At 49.5% G+C, this 19,890-nt stretch overlaps 1 protein-coding gene and 1 long non-coding RNA gene across 5 annotated transcripts; both read left to right on the top strand.

Annotated features, from left to right (window-relative positions):
- Positions 1–591: 591 nt before the first annotated feature.
- LOC133272452 (uncharacterized) lies at positions 592–6,198 on the top strand. Its single transcript, XR_009744426.1, has 2 exons — positions 592–762; positions 6,072–6,198. It is a non-coding gene; the product is annotated as an uncharacterized LOC133272452 (long non-coding RNA).
- A 5,105-nt stretch (positions 6,199–11,303) lies between these two features.
- On the top strand, positions 11,304–18,852 carry TMEM72 (transmembrane protein 72). Of its 4 annotated transcripts, XM_061459223.1 has the most exons (5): positions 11,304–11,660; positions 15,543–15,609; positions 16,024–16,095; positions 16,828–16,967; positions 17,139–18,852. In XM_061459223.1, exons 1-5 carry the CDS (start codon positions 11,591–11,593, stop codon positions 17,597–17,599), a joined length of 810 nt encoding a protein of 269 aa, XP_061315207.1. In that variant the 5' UTR covers positions 11,304–11,590; the 3' UTR covers positions 17,600–18,852. The 4 variants fall into 4 exon arrangements, with proteins under 4 accessions (XP_061315207.1, XP_061315209.1, XP_061315210.1 ...); XM_061459225.1 differs by lacking the exon at positions 11,304–11,660 and having other exon boundaries at positions 15,541–15,609; positions 16,024–16,248; XM_061459226.1 differs by lacking the exon at positions 11,304–11,660 and having other exon boundaries at positions 15,544–15,609; positions 16,032–16,248.
- The last annotated feature ends 1,038 nt before the right edge of the window (positions 18,853–19,890 follow it).

Below are 19,890 nucleotides of genomic sequence, written 5' to 3'. Positions count from 1 at the left end.
TTTCAAACCATAGCGCTTGTGTCCAGCTTAGAGCTACCTTGACCACAGGAACAAGCATCTCATGGCAAAACTTACCTGATGCTTGCCTCTGGCAGTTAAGTATCCTGCTGTGCTCCCATAGGCCACTACAACCAGCCAAGCCCATCCATCACCTGAGAAGAGACCTCCTCTCCCAGGTAAAGCCAATCTTGGCTCCTAAAACTCCAGCCACACTGCCTTCAGGTGCAGCCTTGGAAGCAGGAAAAGGCTGGGGAAGAAACAACACGTGGATGCCTGCCAGTAGATGAGTGACAATATCTATTGCTAAACCCATATCACAGCTTTAAGGTTTGGGATCATCTCATAACTACATGCTGAGAATATTTCTGGAGGGCATGATGGCAAGCTGTGGCAGCATGCAGTAAAAGTGAAGTTCATGATCTGCTCAGGCGCATGGTCTGTTTGCATAACAATGTGCCTGAAAAATTGCTTTCTTTTTAACAGGAACAATTTGTGAAAGGGTTTGTACCCCAAAGCAAGTTGTAGCTTTGTGCTTTAAATTAATAAGAATGCTTCTCCTTCCTAAATAGTTGCCATCCAGAAAGAAGGCAATGTCAGCTGGTTTCTGACATCCCCCAAATAGTCAGCAGTAGAGAGGAGGTAGTCCAAGCAAAGAGCTTGTTAACAGTCCACGGACTGAAAGACATTCATCTGACTTTTTAATTTCCTGTTGAAAAGGCTGTCTATAATTACAAAGATCATGGTGTAGAGTTGGAGAAAGAGGTAAGAAAATTTCATGCATCTTTGAGATTTTATTCTCGTTTGTGTTGCAATTTTGACTCAAAAATATACCAATGGCTGTAGTACAAGCCCTGCAGGACCACATTCACAGAAGATCCCCTGCTGCAGCCTGTCTGCCTCCCACCTTGTCTTAACTGAAAACTTCTGAACAACAGAAGTTGTTCACTGTTATAGAAGTTGCCGTTTTCAATATTTGTTTTGATCAACTTTACACAACCATTTCCTGTGAAGAAGACAAAATCAGATCTGAAGCAAGTTACTTTCTATTTGGCAGGACAATCTAGTCCCAAACTATTCCTCAGACTCACCCCTATTGCCCACAAGCAGACCACCCTCGAGTATCACAGTGCTGGGGAGGTGAGAGGCTAACCCAGCGACTGCACCATGTCCACAACAACTGAGCAATGGTCCTGCCTAATGTTTCATTTTTATAAGTATTCCAAATTGAAAAGCAAATGCTACCCCACACCTTATTTCTAGTGAACAAAAGAAGACAAATGCATATCAGACATGAGTGGTGTGGGAGGAAGAGGAATGCATAATTTGCTCCCGTCAACAAATGGTTTCTCCTGCTAGTGGGGCTGCACTGAGGGACCAGCAGCAAATATCCTGGGGGCTCATACGAAAGGCCTGAGTTAAAGTACTCCATTTAGAAACATCAGCCCTGACTATGGTCAGACTTAGGTGGTAACCACAAGTTACAAAACGAGTATAAGACTTTCTCTGTATAGACAGATATGTAGATATCCTATAGTCTATAAAACTGGGTGGACAAGGCTGAACTGAGTTTTGAAAAGGCAAAGCCAAGTCATATTCAAGTGACAATGCTTAAAGAAGGGCTTGAATCTGACCAGAGTTCACATCCAAAGGTGAACGCAACTTCTGGCCCTTTGCTTGCAGCAGGACATACCAGCACTTATGGCCACACAACCAAGCAAGCCCAGCCACCTCACTCATTTTTCACTCATCTCCCCTCTCCTTAAACTTCATGCGTTTTCTTTCACCCTTTTTTTTTTAGCTTAAGTCTGGGGTGGCCTCCCAAATGTACTAAATATAAATGTGTGGACCCAGCTATGTAAATAAAATGGCCCATGTGGTGAGCACACATGAGGGCAGGGGCCCTTTCCCATGGACAGAAAGGCTGATTGCCAAGCATATCCCAAGCCCTGCACTCCTGCACAGGGAAAGGGAGCCTAACATTTAGGAGCAGGCACAACTTTTCATAAAAGAGCTGATGTTTTTCTCTACCTAGAGTGAGAAATGCCAGTTACAGGCAGCACTAAGATCTGCCTCCAGCACCAGGAGATGGAGACATGGAGGAAAGAGGGCCAGGGGGCAGGAGGACATGGAGTGAAGAATTTTAATGGATAAGTGGCATGCAACTAGAAGGAGAAGGATTTCTCCATCTTACTGTTGGTGGTGTATGTGTACATCACTGTTGACCAGGGCCCACGCCATATGGGGGTGGCTCTGGGCATGCTAGGAGTAATTTGTTTGAGCAATTCCCTTGCTCCTTCCTGAAAGAGAAGAAGCTCAGACTGGAAAAATAGGCCAGGGGGGCAGTTCAGAAGACTGACAAACAGCTGCCTCTCCATGTGCAATATCCCATGGCAGTGGGGGATCTGACCCTCTGGCAGGTGAGTAGATGTGCCATGGGCTGCATGTAGTGTGGTGTGACTGGGTGTGTGAACTGTGAGCTCTCACTGGTGCACACCCCTCTGCTAGGTTAGAGGGTGACTGCTAACCTGCACCACAGTGGGTCTCTTCTGACTGAAGAAGTCTTCATCAAGCTAACCACTCTGATACAGTCTTCTTTGCCTCCCCATGGGTGCAAAGGAGCAGGAGGAAGGTGGTCCAGTGCACACAGCCACCTAAGAGAGTGAGTTTGCAGGGTGGGACAGACTGAGAGCAAACCCAGGCTCTAGCTCACTGTCACACTAGCAGAGCACTGAGCTGCTCCTACTTTTCAGCAGACACAGAAGAGCCCACACCAGGTTCAGGGACTAGACATCAGTGCAAACTGTGACAAGAGAGTTGGCATTTACGGTTCCTCCAGGGACTCATCTAACCACATCCAATTCATCTCCAGGAGCTCTGTCTCTTTTGCTGCTGCTTCTCCTTGCTCTCAGTCTTTTCCTGTGTTCAGCCCCATGTAGGGGTGACATGACAACCCTCCTGGTTTTAAACCTATATGCCTGAAACCCTTTTAGACAACATAGTAAATAAAGTGATGGATCCTGCTGTGCTTGTTTGCTTTGCGGTCTCTTGGAGGCAATGACAAATAAAATGAAGTCCCAAGAATAAATCCCACTGAACAGGAACGTTTTCACAAATAACCTCAGCTACACAGCTTGCCAGTCCTCAAGTCCTCATTTCTACATCTCTGCAGCCCAAAACATGTGTTTTGTGTTGTTTCACATAAATCTCTCTGGTTATTTATCTGCATAAACCCTTCTACAAATCGCTCACTGGGCTCAAAATGCAGCAAGCAGGCTCTTTGATGTATGTCTCAATCACCAGGTGCATCAATCACTGCTTCGTACACCTTGTTTGCTCCCATGCAGGGAGAAGTTACGGGTCCCCTCTGCCAGAAGAGAGGGCAAAAAGTCAAATGGTTTTGATGGATGGCTAAATGTCTGTGGGCTAAACTTCATCCACAGAGCTTGTTTATACTGAGAGTTACTAGCACTCCTTCCTCCCACTAGCTGATAAAATACTTCTCCTTCATTCATCCTTATGAAATATACTCCAGACCAAGAGCCTGCACATGAATATTCAATCTCTTTGTGAGTTCTTTTTACACTATTGCATTTCCTCTTGTGGTGGCAATTTCTCTCCATACAGGAATTAGTAAAACAGCAGCCTTATTCTGTGGTGTTAAAGTGGTGTATCAGTCTTGTTACAGACCTGCTCCACACAGATGTGGGTCTCACACTTCATCATCACAGCACAACTTTTAGCATTTATTCTGAGATCTGGGAACAAATCATGTTTTTAGGTCAGGGTTTAACTGGGTAACTCTCTTGATTGAGAGCTACCATCAGATTTCACAAGGCATGTGCAGACTCATTGACAGACAGGCAAGATTCATCATCCTTAAATGAGCTGCACTGCTGACAAGCTGTGGGATAATGGCTGGATCAAGGCATCACCCTGCCTCAGTTTCCCCATTCAAAACAGAAATGAGTCAGTGCAATATAAAAACTGAGACTATTTATATTGCCATAGCACTGGTTGGGTCTTAGGGATGAGAGTCAGCCTGCAGTACACTGTAACATGTCATGCTTCTCCTTGTGAACACCCTCACACCCCTGCTTGTGGCTACTGCATTGCTGCTACAAGTTGCTGTCTCCCAGGGTGACAGCTCATATTAGTGATGTTTTTGTAGAGAGGCAGCTGGAGGGATGAAGAAATTGGAAGAGGAAAATGGAGCCTTAAGCAGCTTGACCAGCAGTTAAAACACCTAGTGTGACAGCCCAGAGCTCCTATCGACTGGCAGCTACTGAGGTAGGATCTGGCTGGCTTTGGGAGCAGGCTGCAATCTTTATTCAGGGGTCCCAACATCAGCTGAACTGCTGATTCAGACAAATATGTGTGACTGATTTCATCCCTTCTTTAGCTACATACAAACAGGCTGAGGCTTCTCTCAAGTATTTCATGGGTAACTTTTCTGCTTCTGCACTGCTGCTGTGTAGTTATCTTTTATACCCCCTGGGCTTTGTGCTTTCTTGTGTTGTGGGCCTGGACTTTATGTAGCCTACTGCTAGTAACAAACTGCTATTATGTGGATGGGTCTTTCAAGCCTTTTATTCACCTCACTATTTGATCACTTCAGTCCCATGGGGCTCCTTGTGTGGTGAGGAATTTCTCAGTGCCAGTGAGAAAAGTGGACATCTGCTCACATGGATCGCATCCTCCCATGGGGCTGAAATCCATAGCGTTCACATCCAGGTCACAAGCTAGGTCTATATTGCCGTAAGTGATCCTAAGCATAGCCTTTTCGACCTGCTCTGCCTACCTGTCTGCCTTACCAGTCACTTCTAGCTGCCTTTTAGACGATACTAACCAACTCACCTGCTAGGGGGTTTGTAGACTTCAGCCCAGATGTGCAGACTCAATGGAAAAGGAGATAGATCTGGTTTTAGTGTAGCAGTTACTTGGGAGGCATTGATGCCAGCTTCATTACAATAAGTCCCTCCTGAGTTTTGCAGCAGACTGACTGATTCACGGTGGGGCTTTCATGTATGTGGGTACAACGTGGTCTATGTGCCATGTCAGTTTATCTTTGAAGATATCAGGAGTCCCAGTAGCCATAGTACGAAGTAGCTCACTGAAAGGGTGTCTGACTAAGCCCACACTCCTGCAAGAAAGGATGGGAACTGAGGGGCAGCAGGCATACAGAGGACATGCAAAGGCTTGTTCAGGGTGTAGCCATACTTCTGGATCACACACAGCTCCCTTTATGTCTCCCTTCCCTCTTTACATGCCAACTCAAGATCTCCTGTCATCCACTTGACAGCCAGGATTAGGCTCCTGAAGACCAGAGCCTGATCTGCCCAAAAAAAGAGCAATGAGGCCCCAAGTCCCCACCACCAAACCACCAAACCCTGCACTGCTTCCTTCACCCTGGGCATGCCACATGTAATCCCATCATGCTGAGGCTTTGCCCCACTCTCAGTCACTGGAGATTTTGCTGTGTTGCCCCTCAGCACAGCAGACATGGTGCCACTGAAGAGGGCTTGTGCCTGCAACATGGAGCATCCCATCGCTTGGTGTACTGAGCACATCCCCGATGGCAGGAGCAACTTACTGCTCTCTGGACAGGAGGCTTGTGCATCCATCCCACTGGCTGGCACCCCCTCCTCCTCATTACTCTGGAAGGAGCACCCCTGTCCCTGTCAGGGCTCTGCTGCCTCCACAGTGCTTTGCAGCTCCCAGCATCACTCCTAACTCAGCCCTCCCAAACACTCAAACTCTGCTGTCAGCAAAGACACTTCACAGGCAGCTGAGAAGTGGCAAGATTGGAGGCATTCATTTCCTTGGGGCTTAGCCTTGAACTTAGTCTCAGCTCTCCTGATATCTCCTCTCCCTCATTCCACTGCAGCATTCTTGGTTTAGGTTTACTGTAATCCCCCAAAGGTCATTAATATAAATTATGCAATTAGAAGTAAAACTACTAATAATAGCAAAAAAGTTTCATTTCACTTGGGAATTTTCTTTTTTCTGGGTTTTGAATCTCTTTTTGTGACTCTTCCATGCAATTCTGTGACCTAAAATGTGTTTTAATGAAGAGTCTTGCATAATCACATGATTCTGGGAGCTGGACACTAACCTCTGGGAGCCGGATACCTAATTCTGGGAGCCCTACTATTGAACTGGAGAACATATGCATAGCAAATAAATCTACTTTTGATAGTTTTTGTTATTATAGCTTGGTCTAAGACACACATGTGGGTTTTCAATGCATGCATACGTACACACACACATAACATCCTGATCACACATCTCTCTGTCAAGCCTAATGTAAAATACCACCAACTCAGCACAGAGTGCCCAGCCCACCCAGTGCTGGTGAGTAGGATGGCACTGGGATAGGGACTGGTCACAACTGTCCTGAGCAGAGCCCTGGGGGATGGCCAGCCAGGAGCCTCTCATACATCCTGCTGCAGGGAATCAGTGTTAGTCCACTCTTTGGAAAGCCTCTAAGGTTGGTGTCAAACAGGTGACCAAAGAAGAGAAGGTAAGTTTATGCTGATTTGCCAGGAGGTCCCCTCTGAGCAAGGGGAATTAGCCTGAGGTTTTGGGGAGAAGGCTTGCAGGTTTCACAGGGAAACCAGGAGTTACCAGTGAGAGGCACAGTCTACTTGGACCCTTGGCCCTCATCCACCAGAGGCTGATATAGGTGCAGTAGAGGTCTGTGAGACCCGCACAGCTACAACACATGTGTTCCCACATCCAGTTTCTGTTTAAGATTGCCTTTGACACAGAGCCACCAAGCTCTGTCCCCTTCCCTGGCAGCACCCAACCCCATCCCACTCCGTAGTGTGATAAGCTTTTTTTAACGCTGGATGTCTGGATGAGAGCTCACTCCCTGGCCACTGCCAGGCACAAGACACATCCTGCGCAAATGCAAGGCCTCACCCCAGGACGGCTCTCCATCCATGCCATCAGTGAGGGGTCCCCAGGAGAGACTGTGAGCACGAAGGCTTTTCACCGGTCCCTGCAGCTTACCCTCTCTGCAGGCCCTGCCTGCAGCACTGGGGCTGCGCTGTCCCAGTGAGGTACAATCGGGGCAGTATACTGCTGAGGCTTGACCCCATCCTTGCAGGGTGGAAATTCCCAGAGGAGCGGACTAGTGTTCGGCAGCATGTCAGACACCCTTTGATCGCAGAGCATAAAGCAAAACAGGCTAGTTATTGATTCATGTTCACTGCAACTCTGGGCTCTCCCCGGCTGCCTTCAGATCCATGTGGTGTCTATCACGTTTTTCTTGTTCAGACAGTAAAACTTCATGGTGCCTTTTCACAGCCGCCTTGCAGAGGGCTGCCTGCAGCCTGCCTTTTGCAGGGCGCAGTGGGCTGGTGGTGCAGTGGTGGGATCCTGCTGTCCCCTGCCGGGCATCCCCAGCATGGCTTGTGGTGCTGCTCCAGGTCTGAAGTCTCCACAACGCATGAGTTAGTGGTTACAGCAGAGGAAGACGGGGCACACTTAAGATTTTCTCTGCAGCTCTGCTGTTCATGTGGCTTCAGGCACCGTAGTGCCATGGCTTTTTCCCTGCCGCAGGAGAGGAGGGAGGTCTGCCAAGCTCACCTCAGGATGAGCTTGGTCCAAACCAGTCTGAATGTACAAGGCAGAGCGAAACTCCTGCTAACTGCAAGGAGATGGTACCCAGTGAACCCGCGGCTGCCATTTATTGGTGCTTCTAAACGACTGGGTCCATCTACCATCAGCCAGCTGCCATGAAAATCCATTTCCTTTCTATGACAGGTGACCTGGTGGAAGGAGGGCCCAGGGAGGCAGCATGTGGCACCACAGCAAAGGAAGGCTCTGGACCTTCTGACTGACTGTCCTTTGGCAGCCAAGGGAGACCATTGGTGTCAGTCTGTCTCAGATGGTGGAAAGAGATCCTGCCTCTGCTGCTACTGCTCAGAGAGGGGACCAAGGCTGCCAAGCAAGGCTGCTTGACATAGTGGTTATAGCTGAGGGCTTAGAGAAAGAAGTGGGGGAAACAACACAAATTTCTGGAGCATTGTGCAAGGCAGTTTGGGAACTGCTTTTACAGGACAGGCAGGGAGTGAGAATAGCTAAGTCAAGCATGGACTCATAGGTTTCTGCCAGAGCATAGTTTGTGGTGCCCTACACCCTGTGAGGGGAATCTCCACTCTCCGCAGAGGCCAGGCACAAGGTGCTTGCTGCTCACCACAGCTTTCCAAAGATGGCTGCTAAGAACAGAAACTGCACTGTTGCTTTGGTCACACAAGAACGGGCCCAATGGCTGTGCCACAGCAAAATAACTTGAGTAAAGTGCAAGGAAGGAGGATGAGGACTAACATTACAATGAAACCCTAATACTGATACTAAATCCTCTCAAACCAACCCATATACCACTGGAAGCAGCCTGTAAATGTGAATCCTGGCTGGCAGCCAAAGTGCAAATGACAAGTCTCTGTGCAAGAGAAGTGGCTTAATGTATAATGGGGACCACTGCTTTTACAGAACAGGCTGTGCTGGTGCATAGGTTTTGCAGTGTTGGTTACAGGCTATTAAACTCCTCTGAGTTTGTAAGTTCTTGGTCTTCTTCTAATTGCATAAACTTATTCCTAAAAACCTCACCAAAACACAGGCAAATGGCACAGTTTCATTGAAGATATCATTTCCCCACTTGAACAGAGACAGAATGAGAAGGGACACCTCTACCATGAAAAATCAGGTTCACATGAGGTTGCTTTGCAGGAGTACTAGCCAAAAACTCCTATAAGGAAGGAAGGAGCTGCTAAAGGCATGTTGGTACAAAGCAAGCCTGAGGATACCAGTCCTGCTCATTCCATGCTCCCCTCCTGGGCACTGGCATGAGAGAAGCACTACAGCACCAGTGAACAGTGAATGGAGAAGACTAAGTTACCACAGACCTCCCCAGGCAGGGGACAAGGACCCTCAGGAAGGCTGATGTAGTCTCACTAAGAGAATGGAGGTTGGGCAATAGGTAAGGGAACATAAGAGGGACGCAGGAAGTTTAAATTGTTAACTATTAATCTGCCTTTCCCAAATAGATTCCATTCCTCCATCACCACTACCCACTCTCCACCCCCACCTCCCCATAAATTCACATTTATTTTGAACCCTGGGGCTTGTTGCTTTCCAGAAAGGAAACACTGCTGTCAAGGGCACTTAGACAAAGTCATTTAGCTTCTGGGCTAGGGATCAGTACAGTTTAATAAGAGCTCCAGAGAAACAGCCCAGTGTGCTGCACTGCCCATTTTGGCCACAGGGAACGGTGCCACAGAGAGAAGCAGCGGCTTGCTGCATTGAGTGGTGCTGGGTGCTGCTGAAGGGTAGGTGCTGACAGCACTCAGGGTTGCACTGTGGTGTTTGCCGCTTTTCTGCAAGCCTAAGCTCGCGGCTCTATGGGATTCTGAAAGACTCTATGCTTTCCTTTCATCTATTTGCTTTTCAAGTAGTCTTCTAGCTTTCATGTTTGTAAAGAAACACCTGAAATTCCATATATCAATATTAAAAAAAAAATAATAAAATCAGGATAGCTGGGAAAAAAAACCATCCAGACTGTTTGTACAACCTCAGGGCTCTCAAGCCACTGATTTTGTGGTTCCTGGAAGTGGAGGGTACTCCTGAAGCCTACAGCAATGCTCTGTGCGAGGGCACAGGGATCACCCAGGCTGGGCTCTTTCCCAGCCTTTATGCGACCTTCCCCACTGGTATGCCTCTGTTTCCCTCTTTGTGTCTCTCTTGAAAAGGAAGTTTTGACGCACTGCTGAGTCATCAGTTGTGGAAAAGCAGCAGTTCCTTCCAGCACCCACAGTAGTGTGGGAGGACAAGAGGAAATGGGAACACCCAAAGGCAGAGCTGCATGGCAAAGATACACTTTGGATCTACACCATTCAGCACTGACCCTCAGGATGCTCAGGCGGCTCTTGTCCAGTGAGTGGGGTTTCCAGTGTTCACATGGAAAATGCTCTGCCCCAAACCATCAGCATTGCCTGCGGCAAAATCCCTGCCACGCACCACCTTGTAAGTGTTTAGAAAACTACTATCTGCAGTTATTTACAGGAATTAGGGACCCATTCATGAGTTTAGGCATTTGGCTGTCCCAGGAAAATCCCAGTCTGAAATACAGACCAAGATCCATTGGGCGAAAAGCTGTTGCTGTGACAGCAGTTGCTGTGACAAAGTCATCTCTGCCCCCTGTACACATCAGTGCAACACGTACCAGCCAAACTCAGTGTGGTCTCAGGCAGGGGACAAGGGATCACTGGAGGGAGACAGGCTGAGCAGGTTGCCACGTCCCCATGGGACTGACTGCGCCTGAGCTGAATGTGAGTCACCCAGGCCCTCACTGTCACCACTGCTGCTTCACAGCAAGGGGCAGGGGCCTCAGCTGCTCACCAATGGCAGCTGCAGCACAAGGTGAGTTCACTGACCTGTGAACCCCGCAGGCAACAGCCGTCTGCTCTGCCCACTGGGATTGTGCTCTTGCTCACACACCCCTCGCTCCAAGACTGCTATGACCAGATGATGCTGCCACACCACCTCTTCTCTGAGCAGCAGCATGGGGATTCATGGTGAGCCACAGTGAGATGCACCATGTTGAAGCACACAGGAATGTGGGACTGGTGTCCAGAACAGGCCCATGCTGTCCTTTTTGGCTTTCAGACATGCCTAAGGCTGCCCTCTCGAGAGACAGTGCATCCTGCAGACAAGGTGAAGGCCCCTAACCAGATTACCGAATCCAATACAAAGAGGTCAGAGTACCTATACACCCTGTTCTACGTATCAGAACAGTTGTGCAACCGTGATGCCATTCAAGTGGCCCTGGTGACTACAACACAGAAATACTTCTCACTGAGGCTCCCAAGGAGAGAAATACACATTTTCCCTTCTATGGTTGGCCTGGATGTGTAGGACCCTTGGGAATAGACCTAAGCTCCTTGTTCCTGTGATCACACATCAGCCTGAACACTGCCTGAGCAGTACTAGTCAGAGCCTGGCAAACCCTGCACAGTGGTGGGGGTCAGCGGCAGGAGGCAGCAGGAATGGGATGCCCTAGGAGCCTTGTGACTCGCCAGCAATGCAGTGCTCTCTTGTCAGGAGCAAACATCACCATCCTCACAAATGGTTAACCTGCCGGGAGCTGCACAGCACTAATGACTTCACATGCATTTAATCAGCTTGGGCTTCCAGAGCCTCCTCCTCGGGAGCAGGAAAGGCCGTGGTGCGTCCTGGTGCAAATGCTCCCAAAGCTGCACGCACACCCCCCTTACCAATCATTAATCACTGCCGGGCCAGCAAGGAGAGCAAGCAGCAGGAAAGGCCGAGTGTCGGCACCCGCGCGGGAGCAGTGGGAAGCAGTGCTGGCCGGTTCCCCGTGGAGGCAGCTCCCCCTCCGACCACCCTCCGCTGGGAGGCCTCGTGGAGGTGGCCGGTCCTGCATGCACTGCCCTTTCCTTCAGGAAGGTCACTTGGTCCTGGATGTCAGAGGCTTCACCTGTGGCTGGGAGCCGCTGGGTACTCGTGAGGCAGGAGCCCTGAAGAGGACATTCTGCCTGGTTGGCACCACAGTCTCCATCTCTTCGCCATGCGGCACAAGGCATTTTGGAGTGCCCTGGAGTACACCTGCCGACTGCTGGGCATCTCCACTGCAGCAGGTAAGAGCGAGCTCTCTCTTTCTTAGGCATTAAAAGGCACTGAGTGGGTGTGGGGACCCCTGAGCTGTCTCCCTGCCTCTGGTCAGAAGCAGCCATTGTCACATCCAACCAGGGGGATAAGGAAACTTGATCACTTTTGCTTTGGGATGCAGGGAGGGGGAGTGCGGGGTGGCTGGTCAGGCTCTTTCCAAATGCTGTGGGAGACACAGTGAGACATCAGAATGGAAGAGCCAGCACTCAGTATGGCAGAGGACAGGCTAAGGCAAAAATAGAAACAAAACTACATTATGTTTTTGTAAAACAGACATGGGCACAGGCAAGATGTGAATGAGTCTGAAAAGCAAAACACTCATGGCTGTGCAAAACTGCCAGGCTGCTCTGTGGGATGTGAAAAAGGAGGAGCACCTTGTGTTGTGCACAGTGAGATGTCCTGTTCCACGCAGGATGGAGAGGTCCCTGCCGTTACAGTATACTTACTGACAAAGTGCTGCTTTACCTCTCTAGCAACCCATCAGGGAGCAGGCTCAGGAAGCGGTTCAGGTTATAGCTGCAGTTCAAACATCATAAATTCACCCACCTGGCTAGTTACATCCTCTCACCGACTGCCCGGAGCTGCCTGGGACTAGTGTCCTCTGGGTTTGGTGACGCATCCGAGAGCTTGGTCTCAGGTGAGACACAGGTGTTTTGAGCTGGATGTGTCAGGCACAGTGTCTAACCCAGAAGGACTCAACTGTGGGGGATGATCCCCTCAGATCCCCTCACATGGGGCGTATTTCTGGATGGGATGTGGAGAAACAGCTAAAGCAAAGGCCTCAGGTTCACTCTGGCACTGCTGCTGACTCACTGTTACGTGGCAGGATAAACAGCTCTGTCTGCCTCAGTTTCCCCATCAGTAAAACAGAGATCAAAGTGCCTGATTTGCCTAATGGCTGGAGATATCAACCAGAAGTTCCTGGTGAGAGGTGACTTGAGGTGGTACCTGTGATTCCTGTGTCAGGCCTTTGGGAATTTCAGAGTCAGACACTGCAGAATAGGTTGCAGCAGGCTCTCCTACCTTTGCGTTTCCTTTATCAACTGCAGACAGCCATGAGAGGCACTTTGTTCAAGCGAGGGGCAAAGCAAAGAGCACACAGGTCAGCTGAAGAAAGCATGGGTCCTCAGTGACACCCAAAGCTCAGCTGGGAAGCTGGAGGCTGTGCTCTGGAATGTGCTTTGAATGACTGATAAGAGGCAGAGATTTGAGCCTCAGAGTTTATACAAACTCACAGTAGATAAGTGCATACCATGATGAGACTGCAACAGGTAGGAGCTGGGACACAACTTTAACCAGCAAATGCAAATCTTTTTTTCCTCCATCGTCACCCACCTCGGGCCCACATGAGCCGCATGCTAGTCATATTCTCTGTTAAAGCTCCAAGGAAACTCACAGCAGAGACTTTCCTGCGAGAAAACATGAGCTTGTTGCTATGGGAAAACTAAACTTAGACCAGCAAAATTGAAGGAAGCTTACAATTTGGAAGTGTCATAGTGGTATATAATGTCTCTCTCTCCCGGTTGTTTTCTTGTCATCTTTTTGCATCATCTGAACCTCTTTCTGTAGTTCTTGGAATGAGTAGTGTCTCTCTGCATCACAGGGCATAGACATCTGCACTGCTGATCTCCACTTTTCCATAGCTCTGATGCATTCCCAGTATCACCTGTCTTTTCCAAAAAGCCAGTGAAGAATGAGAGGTGCCTGTGTTTTATTCCTCTGTGTGTCTCAGCGGAGTAAGAAAACAGCTTGATGCAGTGTTTAGTGCCTGATGAGGTGTGTGAGGTTTGTGCATGAAATGGAAACCATGCAGAAGAGAATCACATGGGATTTAGTTGGAAAAAAAAAAAAAAAGGAATGAAAGGGAGAGTAGAGTGCATCAGCCTCACTAATTGATTCTGAGGAGGCTTGGCCAGCTCCATAAGCTGCTTGCAAACACAGAAGGTTACCCACATAATATAAACCTCCCTTCCCCCAAGGTCTTGGAGGTAATGGCTATCTGCAATGGTGGGGCTGCAGGGTTTCTTGTGTGTTAGAAACCAGCAGACCTCATGGCAAGTTAGTAGAGAGTGACCAAACAACCCTGCAATTCGTTGCCGTGTTTGGGGTATCTCTGTAGCTCAGAGATTTTAGGCCTTTCTTCATCTAGGAGAGAGTCCTTACTTAATTCTTAATTCTCATGCTTTCAACCATTTAATTCCTAATCATGTGCCTTCAGCCACATGGTTTGGATAAGATCCAAATCAAGGCAGCAACTGGTCCAAACAAACACGTCGGAAACAGCCCTTGGCTTTTTTTCAGATTGTTCATCCAAACAGCTTTGGATAAAGCAGAAGCTGTGCAAAATGAGGGAACCTCCCCATCCAAAGCAGAGATTCGAGCGTAACAACCAAGCTGCTGAATTCTGCATTCATCCATAGGGAATGAATGAATGAATGAATGAACAAATTCCACATTTGTAAGAAAGGGTATAAAGAAGGGTTCTCAGTCACGAGATAGTAAAGGACAATACTTTGCATGTAGGGTTACACAGCGCACACAGCTTCACAGCCCTTTGATGAGACTGACTTCCCTGTGCCTCTGCTCAGGGCTGGAGAGGTGGTAGATGGGTCCCATGCCTTCACCTAGCTGACAGGGGCCATGTCTGCAGGTGACACAGAGTGCCTTTGTTCAGCCCAGGTGGAAGAGCTGCATGCTCAGGCACAGACCTTCAGCATTGATCCACCTCACAGGCATCATGGACGCTGATCTGCATCCTGTTTGGGAGCCTGGTACCCTTCTCCAGCTGGGGCAAACCACAGCTCAGACAAAGGAAGCCAACTGGCACCCCAAGCCTTAGACAGTGTGCATTGAGCATGACCAGCAATGAACTTCCTGAGCACCAGTGCAAGGCAGGAAGATGTGGAGACATCAGGTGGGCACAGGAAGTGCAGTGATTGCCTAGAGCAATGGCTTGGCCATGCAACCCAGGCTCTGCTCAGCTCCATGCTGCTGGAACTTGTGTGCTATGACTGGTCACATACCAACCAACTTGCTGCAGCTAGCGTGAGGCACTTCATTTCCACTCCATATTGGAAATAGTCTTTTGGGAAACTGAAGCATGTTGAAGAAAATTTTCCATTCCTGAAGCTATTTGCCCCCAACAGCCAGTCCAGTGAAGATTTTACCCTTGCTAATACTCTTAATCCTCCTTAAACTGACTCTCTAGTGTGCTGCGCTGGCCCAGGGCACTGAGGGAACGTTCATTCCATGGTTTTAATCTGCCTGCTCCAGTTACATGTTTTTCTGTTTGGCTAGCGAAGGATCTTGATGCCATGGCTACGGCCTTTTGGGAAGGCAGCTGGTGTGGTTCCTGTGTCCTGCTGCTGCCCTGCAGTGGCATGTTGAGCGCAGCAGGCTTGGGCAAGCAGGGAGGGCAGGGGTGTGAGGGGACACGGCAGAGAGGTCCAAGGTGGCAGAGGATGAGGCACTGGGGGGGAAGTCCCTGTGGCAGCTGTGATGGAGCAGCATGGCAGGGGGTGGAAGGGACACAGGACACTGGTGCTCACCTCCCACAGCTGTCCAAGGTGAGCTGGTATCCCCAGAGCATCTCTCAAGACTGCTGTGATAGGGATGCAGCTGGGATGGGTTTCTGGGCTGTATGTCAAGGCCAGCATTCAGCTCTGACTACCCTGGGCTGCTGTGTCAGCATGAATCACTGGTGCTGGCAGTCCTAATGTGCTGCACAGCATGGGAGGAGTAGCCTCATCAGCCCCTGGGGAAGCTGGGGCATTGATCCTGGGAGCTCACAGGGCACCAGAGAGTCGGGAATCAACCCTATAGTCAGCATCTTTTCTACCTTCTCTTTCTAGTGCTGATCGGTGTGGGCGTAGAAACTTTGCAGCGAGGACAATTCAAAAGCCTGGCTTTCTACCTTCTGTGAGTATTTTTGTCCTTCAAGTCAGAGCTGGCAGGGGTGACTCATTTGACCCCTCCACCATATTTCACATCAGACAGATTTCAACAGCAGCAGGGAGCAGTGTCCGAGGCTTTGGGGAGTTCAGGTCTCCAGGTTTCAGAAAAGTAAGCTTTCTGTTAGAAAAACTGATGTTACAGTGTCACCCATGCTACTACAGACTCAGGCCAGAAGTGACACTGCCTGCAAGTTGACCCCCCAGGGACAGAAGGTCTTTGAGCTCTCCTCCACAAACCATCTGAGCAGAGGGTGTTCAGACCCTAGCACACAGACTTTGTTGTGAACTGGATAGTAAATCCTGGCCCTCTTTGCCCCTTTTGCCAACTGGAGAGCACACTCAAGCCCAGCCCTGCCCCCCTGACAGCTCCACCTTTCAGTTTTTCAGGGGTTGCAGTTACTGTCTGTGAAGGCTTCTTCTTTATCAGTTTGTTCCTGGAGATGTGCTTCACGTGAGTAGACCCTCTCCAGTCTTCTCCATCCTTGGTGGGACCTCCTGAGGCAACTTGCACCTTACAGGCAACACCAGACTTAGCTGAGCTGCAAGTGCCAAACCAAAGGTCCTTCCCCAAACACCATGGCAAGTGCAGTCAGGCAGGGGGGAGGTAAGTGGGGCCATGTCTGGGGCCATGTCCACAGCCAATTAAACCTGTGGTTTAAGCCAGGCTTGTGCCATAATTTGCTGAGCATCAACACAACAAACCCTGGTCTGTGGCATCTGCTTAACATACAGTATGAAGCCCTGCAAGGAAATGGGATTGAGGGAAGAGCCAGATTCCCAGGGAGAGCTGCAACCCATTCCCAGAGACAGTGCAGAAGTTCAAGTTAAAATGTAGAAAATCCTTATGTACTTCTCAGAGGCTGAGCACTTTTGCTGTCTTTTAGCATAAACTCAAAAGCCTTGATATCTTAGAGGCAGCACCTTAGTCCAGCTAGTAGGCATTCAACTAGTAGCCACACCAAGGAGAGATGGCCTGAGATGCTGACATCTGGCAGATGAAGCCCCTGGCCTCTTCTGCCTATTGGAAAGGCTCAGGCTTTGCTTACCTTCCCTGACCAACACAATGGTTTCCTGGAAAACCAGAGGGAGGATCTGCACGTCTAGATGGGGGATGGTTAGGTCCAATTCTTCTTGCCATGTGCCATGTGCCCCATCACACAAGGACCTGTGTTTCTCTCCCCAGATATGAGCCTGACTCCCTGGCACAAGCCTGCTGGAAGCGAGCTAGACGCCCAGGGAGCTTTCAGAAATTCCTGGGGTACACACTTCTCTCAGTGGCTTGCTTCCTGCATCCTGTCCTCATCTGGCACGTCACCATCCCTGGTGAGGATCCCATGCAGGGGTGGGGAGTAGCGCAGGTAGAAGCATGGTCTTTTGAGCGCCAGAGAGGGTGGGGATATGCAAGGTGCTGGTCCAGTTGCAGATGGTGCTGAGCTAGCTAGACCAAGAGCTTCGCCTTGCCCCGGCCCTCAGCCAACATAGTCTTCTCCCCAGGGTCCATGCTGGTGCTCACCGCCCTGGCCTACTTCCTGCTGAGCAAGAGAAGGAAGAGCCCAAGGCACAAAGAGACGCATCCCGAGGCAGGCCAATACGCAGACCCTTCAGCCACCATTGCAGCCGCAACCATTGCTGGTGACACAGAGCAGACCTACACCTTCCACGAGGCCCAGAGGGAGCAGCACCGTTCACTGCTGGGCCACATGAAGAGCATCCTGAAGGGCAGCAAGGAGAGGAGCCCAGCCCCAGCAGGTCCCACTGAACCAGCAGCCTTGCCAGGCCCACGCAAGCAAGTGCATTTCCAGGAGAAGGTGGTGCAGATCATCCCCTCTGTCAGTGAGAGCTTGGAGGACGTAAACAGTGAGGCTGAAGAGACCACATCAGACACAACACCCATCCTCACCCCACCTGATGCACCTGTCATCCTCTCTCCCCTCAGCACCACGGGCCTATTTTAAGCCCTCAGCAGGAATGAGGATGGGACAAAGCTGCTACTCCTGGCACTGGCGTCTTTCCCTGCTGCTTCAGCAGCCAAAGTGCCCTGAGAAGTGGCCTTCCTTGCCCTCCCTGCCTCCAGGGTGACAACTGTGTCACCTCCTGCACTATATGGTCCTGCATCTTGTGACAGAGCCAGTGGTGGTCCCCAGCCCCTCCAGCGCCATGCCCAGGAGACAGGTGGTGGTCCAGCCAGGGTAGTGCTGGGACAGTCAGGTTCCTGTTCCCATGGCTTCACACGTGGGTCACTCCCCTGTTATGGCACTACACTTCAGAGTGGCTCTTCCTGCCTAACATCACAGCCATGGTGTGTGACTCCCATGAAGCAGCAGTAGGCAGGAGCAGGGGAGACCACCATGTCCTCAGGGCAGCCTCTGCTGGGGGCAGTTGTCTCCCCCCTGCTCTTGCTGCACAATAAAGAGCTCAGTGCTGGGACACATTCAGCACAGGTCACATTCAGCACCTGCAGCAGCTGCACCAGTCCTAAGACATCCAAAATGTCATTTCAGAGGTGGGATGAGACCAAGCACACCCCTGGCACTAGCACCTGCTAAGTGCACTCCCCTGAAACACACTCTGAGCCCTGCAGGGAGATCACCTCTGGCATTGGGGACACCTATGGAGGAGCAAGGACACGGGTTTTCTTATGTCCCCTGCCTGGACAGCCCTCTTGAGTTAGAGGAGCTTTGGGATGATGTGGCAGCTCAGGTGATGAAATTCAGCACCATGCTGGCACAGCAGATTCCATGTAAGTCCCAGATTTAATTATGGACCCCAGAGGGCAGAGGCAATAATAAAAGTTACAGCACTGTCCCACCAGTCCCCTCCATGCCAGATCTTCCACGAACCCTTTACCTCTGGCTTAATCCTACCATATTTTATTCCCTTTGAGGACCATCTACCTATAACTGGGCATTTCTCTTCTGTTCAACTCATCCCCTTGGCTCTCTCCCACCTGAGAGCTAAGACTTTCTGCTTCCAGATGGCAAATGACATTTGTGCCTGCACCAACACTAACACCCTCTCATCAGTGTCATGCAGCTCTTTTGGCTGGCCATGGGAAAGAACTTGGGTATCATGGTTTTCTCAGGCATGGGACATGAAGCCACACTGACATCACTGTTGGGATGAAGAGGCACACAGTATTGGGGTGAGGTGGTGGTAAGGAGAAAAGATCTCTGAGACTTCCTAAAATATATTTAGAAGATACAAGCCAGTGGGTCTACTAAGCTTTGAGTCTCGATCACATGTTCATTTAGGAAAGCAGTGGAGTGTGAAAATGTAAAGTGTAGGAGTTCAAAATCAGAAGGTAATTGAGATAAGAACACAGTGCTGTTTCTTAATAAACTCTTTTTAAGTGACTCCTAATTTGGAAGATGGATTGGGAAGAAGGTAGAAGATACTGACTCACAGTATTTGACTGCCTGTGTTTGATAATGAAACTCTGTCTACAAGAACAGTTTATGAATGGTTGCACAGATTTCTCATTCCTACCAACATAAACAAAAAGCTTTTTGTTGCATCACCAACATTTAAATTGATAGCTCTTCTCAATCTGTTCTAAACACGATACATGGATTAGAGACTTCCTCCATATGGCTGCCCAAATTAACCCTCCTCCCTGTAATTGCATGCTGAGGAAGAGTCATGTACACATCTGCCTTTAAAGAGGTTTTTCACTTGGAAAAATATATTCAGAAAGTTGTGCCCTTTTACAGCCTAACACTGCACAACTGATAGCAGCAAGGCCAGGATCCAGCCACAGCTGTGCTCTTAAGCTAGTGTATTCATCACATTAACAACTGAACATATAGCTGTTTTCCTCTAAACTTGGTGACCAAACAACATACCTGCACCAACAAAGGTCCTGACCCAGCCATGCTAACAAGGTACCCCCCCTGACAACTCTGCCCCTAAAGACTGCGCTTGGAGCTGACTCCCCACCTCAAACACATATCTGCTCTGCAATTAGACCCACTCTCACTAGCAAACTCTGCTTTCTGCATCATCTGAAGCTCTTCTTTGAACACTATAATTACACACACAGAGATAAAGTTTGTTGGAAAGGCATTGCTCCCACTACATCAACCAATCTGCTTACTACAGAAAGACTGCATTTCTCCAGCTGCCTCTCTAGCCCCGAGCAAAGCTCCAGAGCAGCCTGGGTGGGGACAACTGCTCGTAACAGATTTCATTCTTCAGCCCTTACAAATTCATCCCCATGCTTCCTACTAATGGGGCAATGGGGCCACCT

The sequence above is a fragment of the Pezoporus flaviventris genome, unplaced genomic scaffold, assembly GCF_033815535.1.
Source record: "Pezoporus flaviventris isolate CSIRO_AGI_PZ_B2104156 unplaced genomic scaffold, CSIRO_AGI_Pfla_v1 ptg000029l, whole genome shotgun sequence".
Taxonomy (NCBI): domain Eukaryota; kingdom Metazoa; phylum Chordata; class Aves; order Psittaciformes; family Psittacidae; genus Pezoporus; species Pezoporus flaviventris.
Note: the sequence above shows the minus strand (reverse complement) of the source record. Positions and strands in the feature narration are given on the sequence as shown.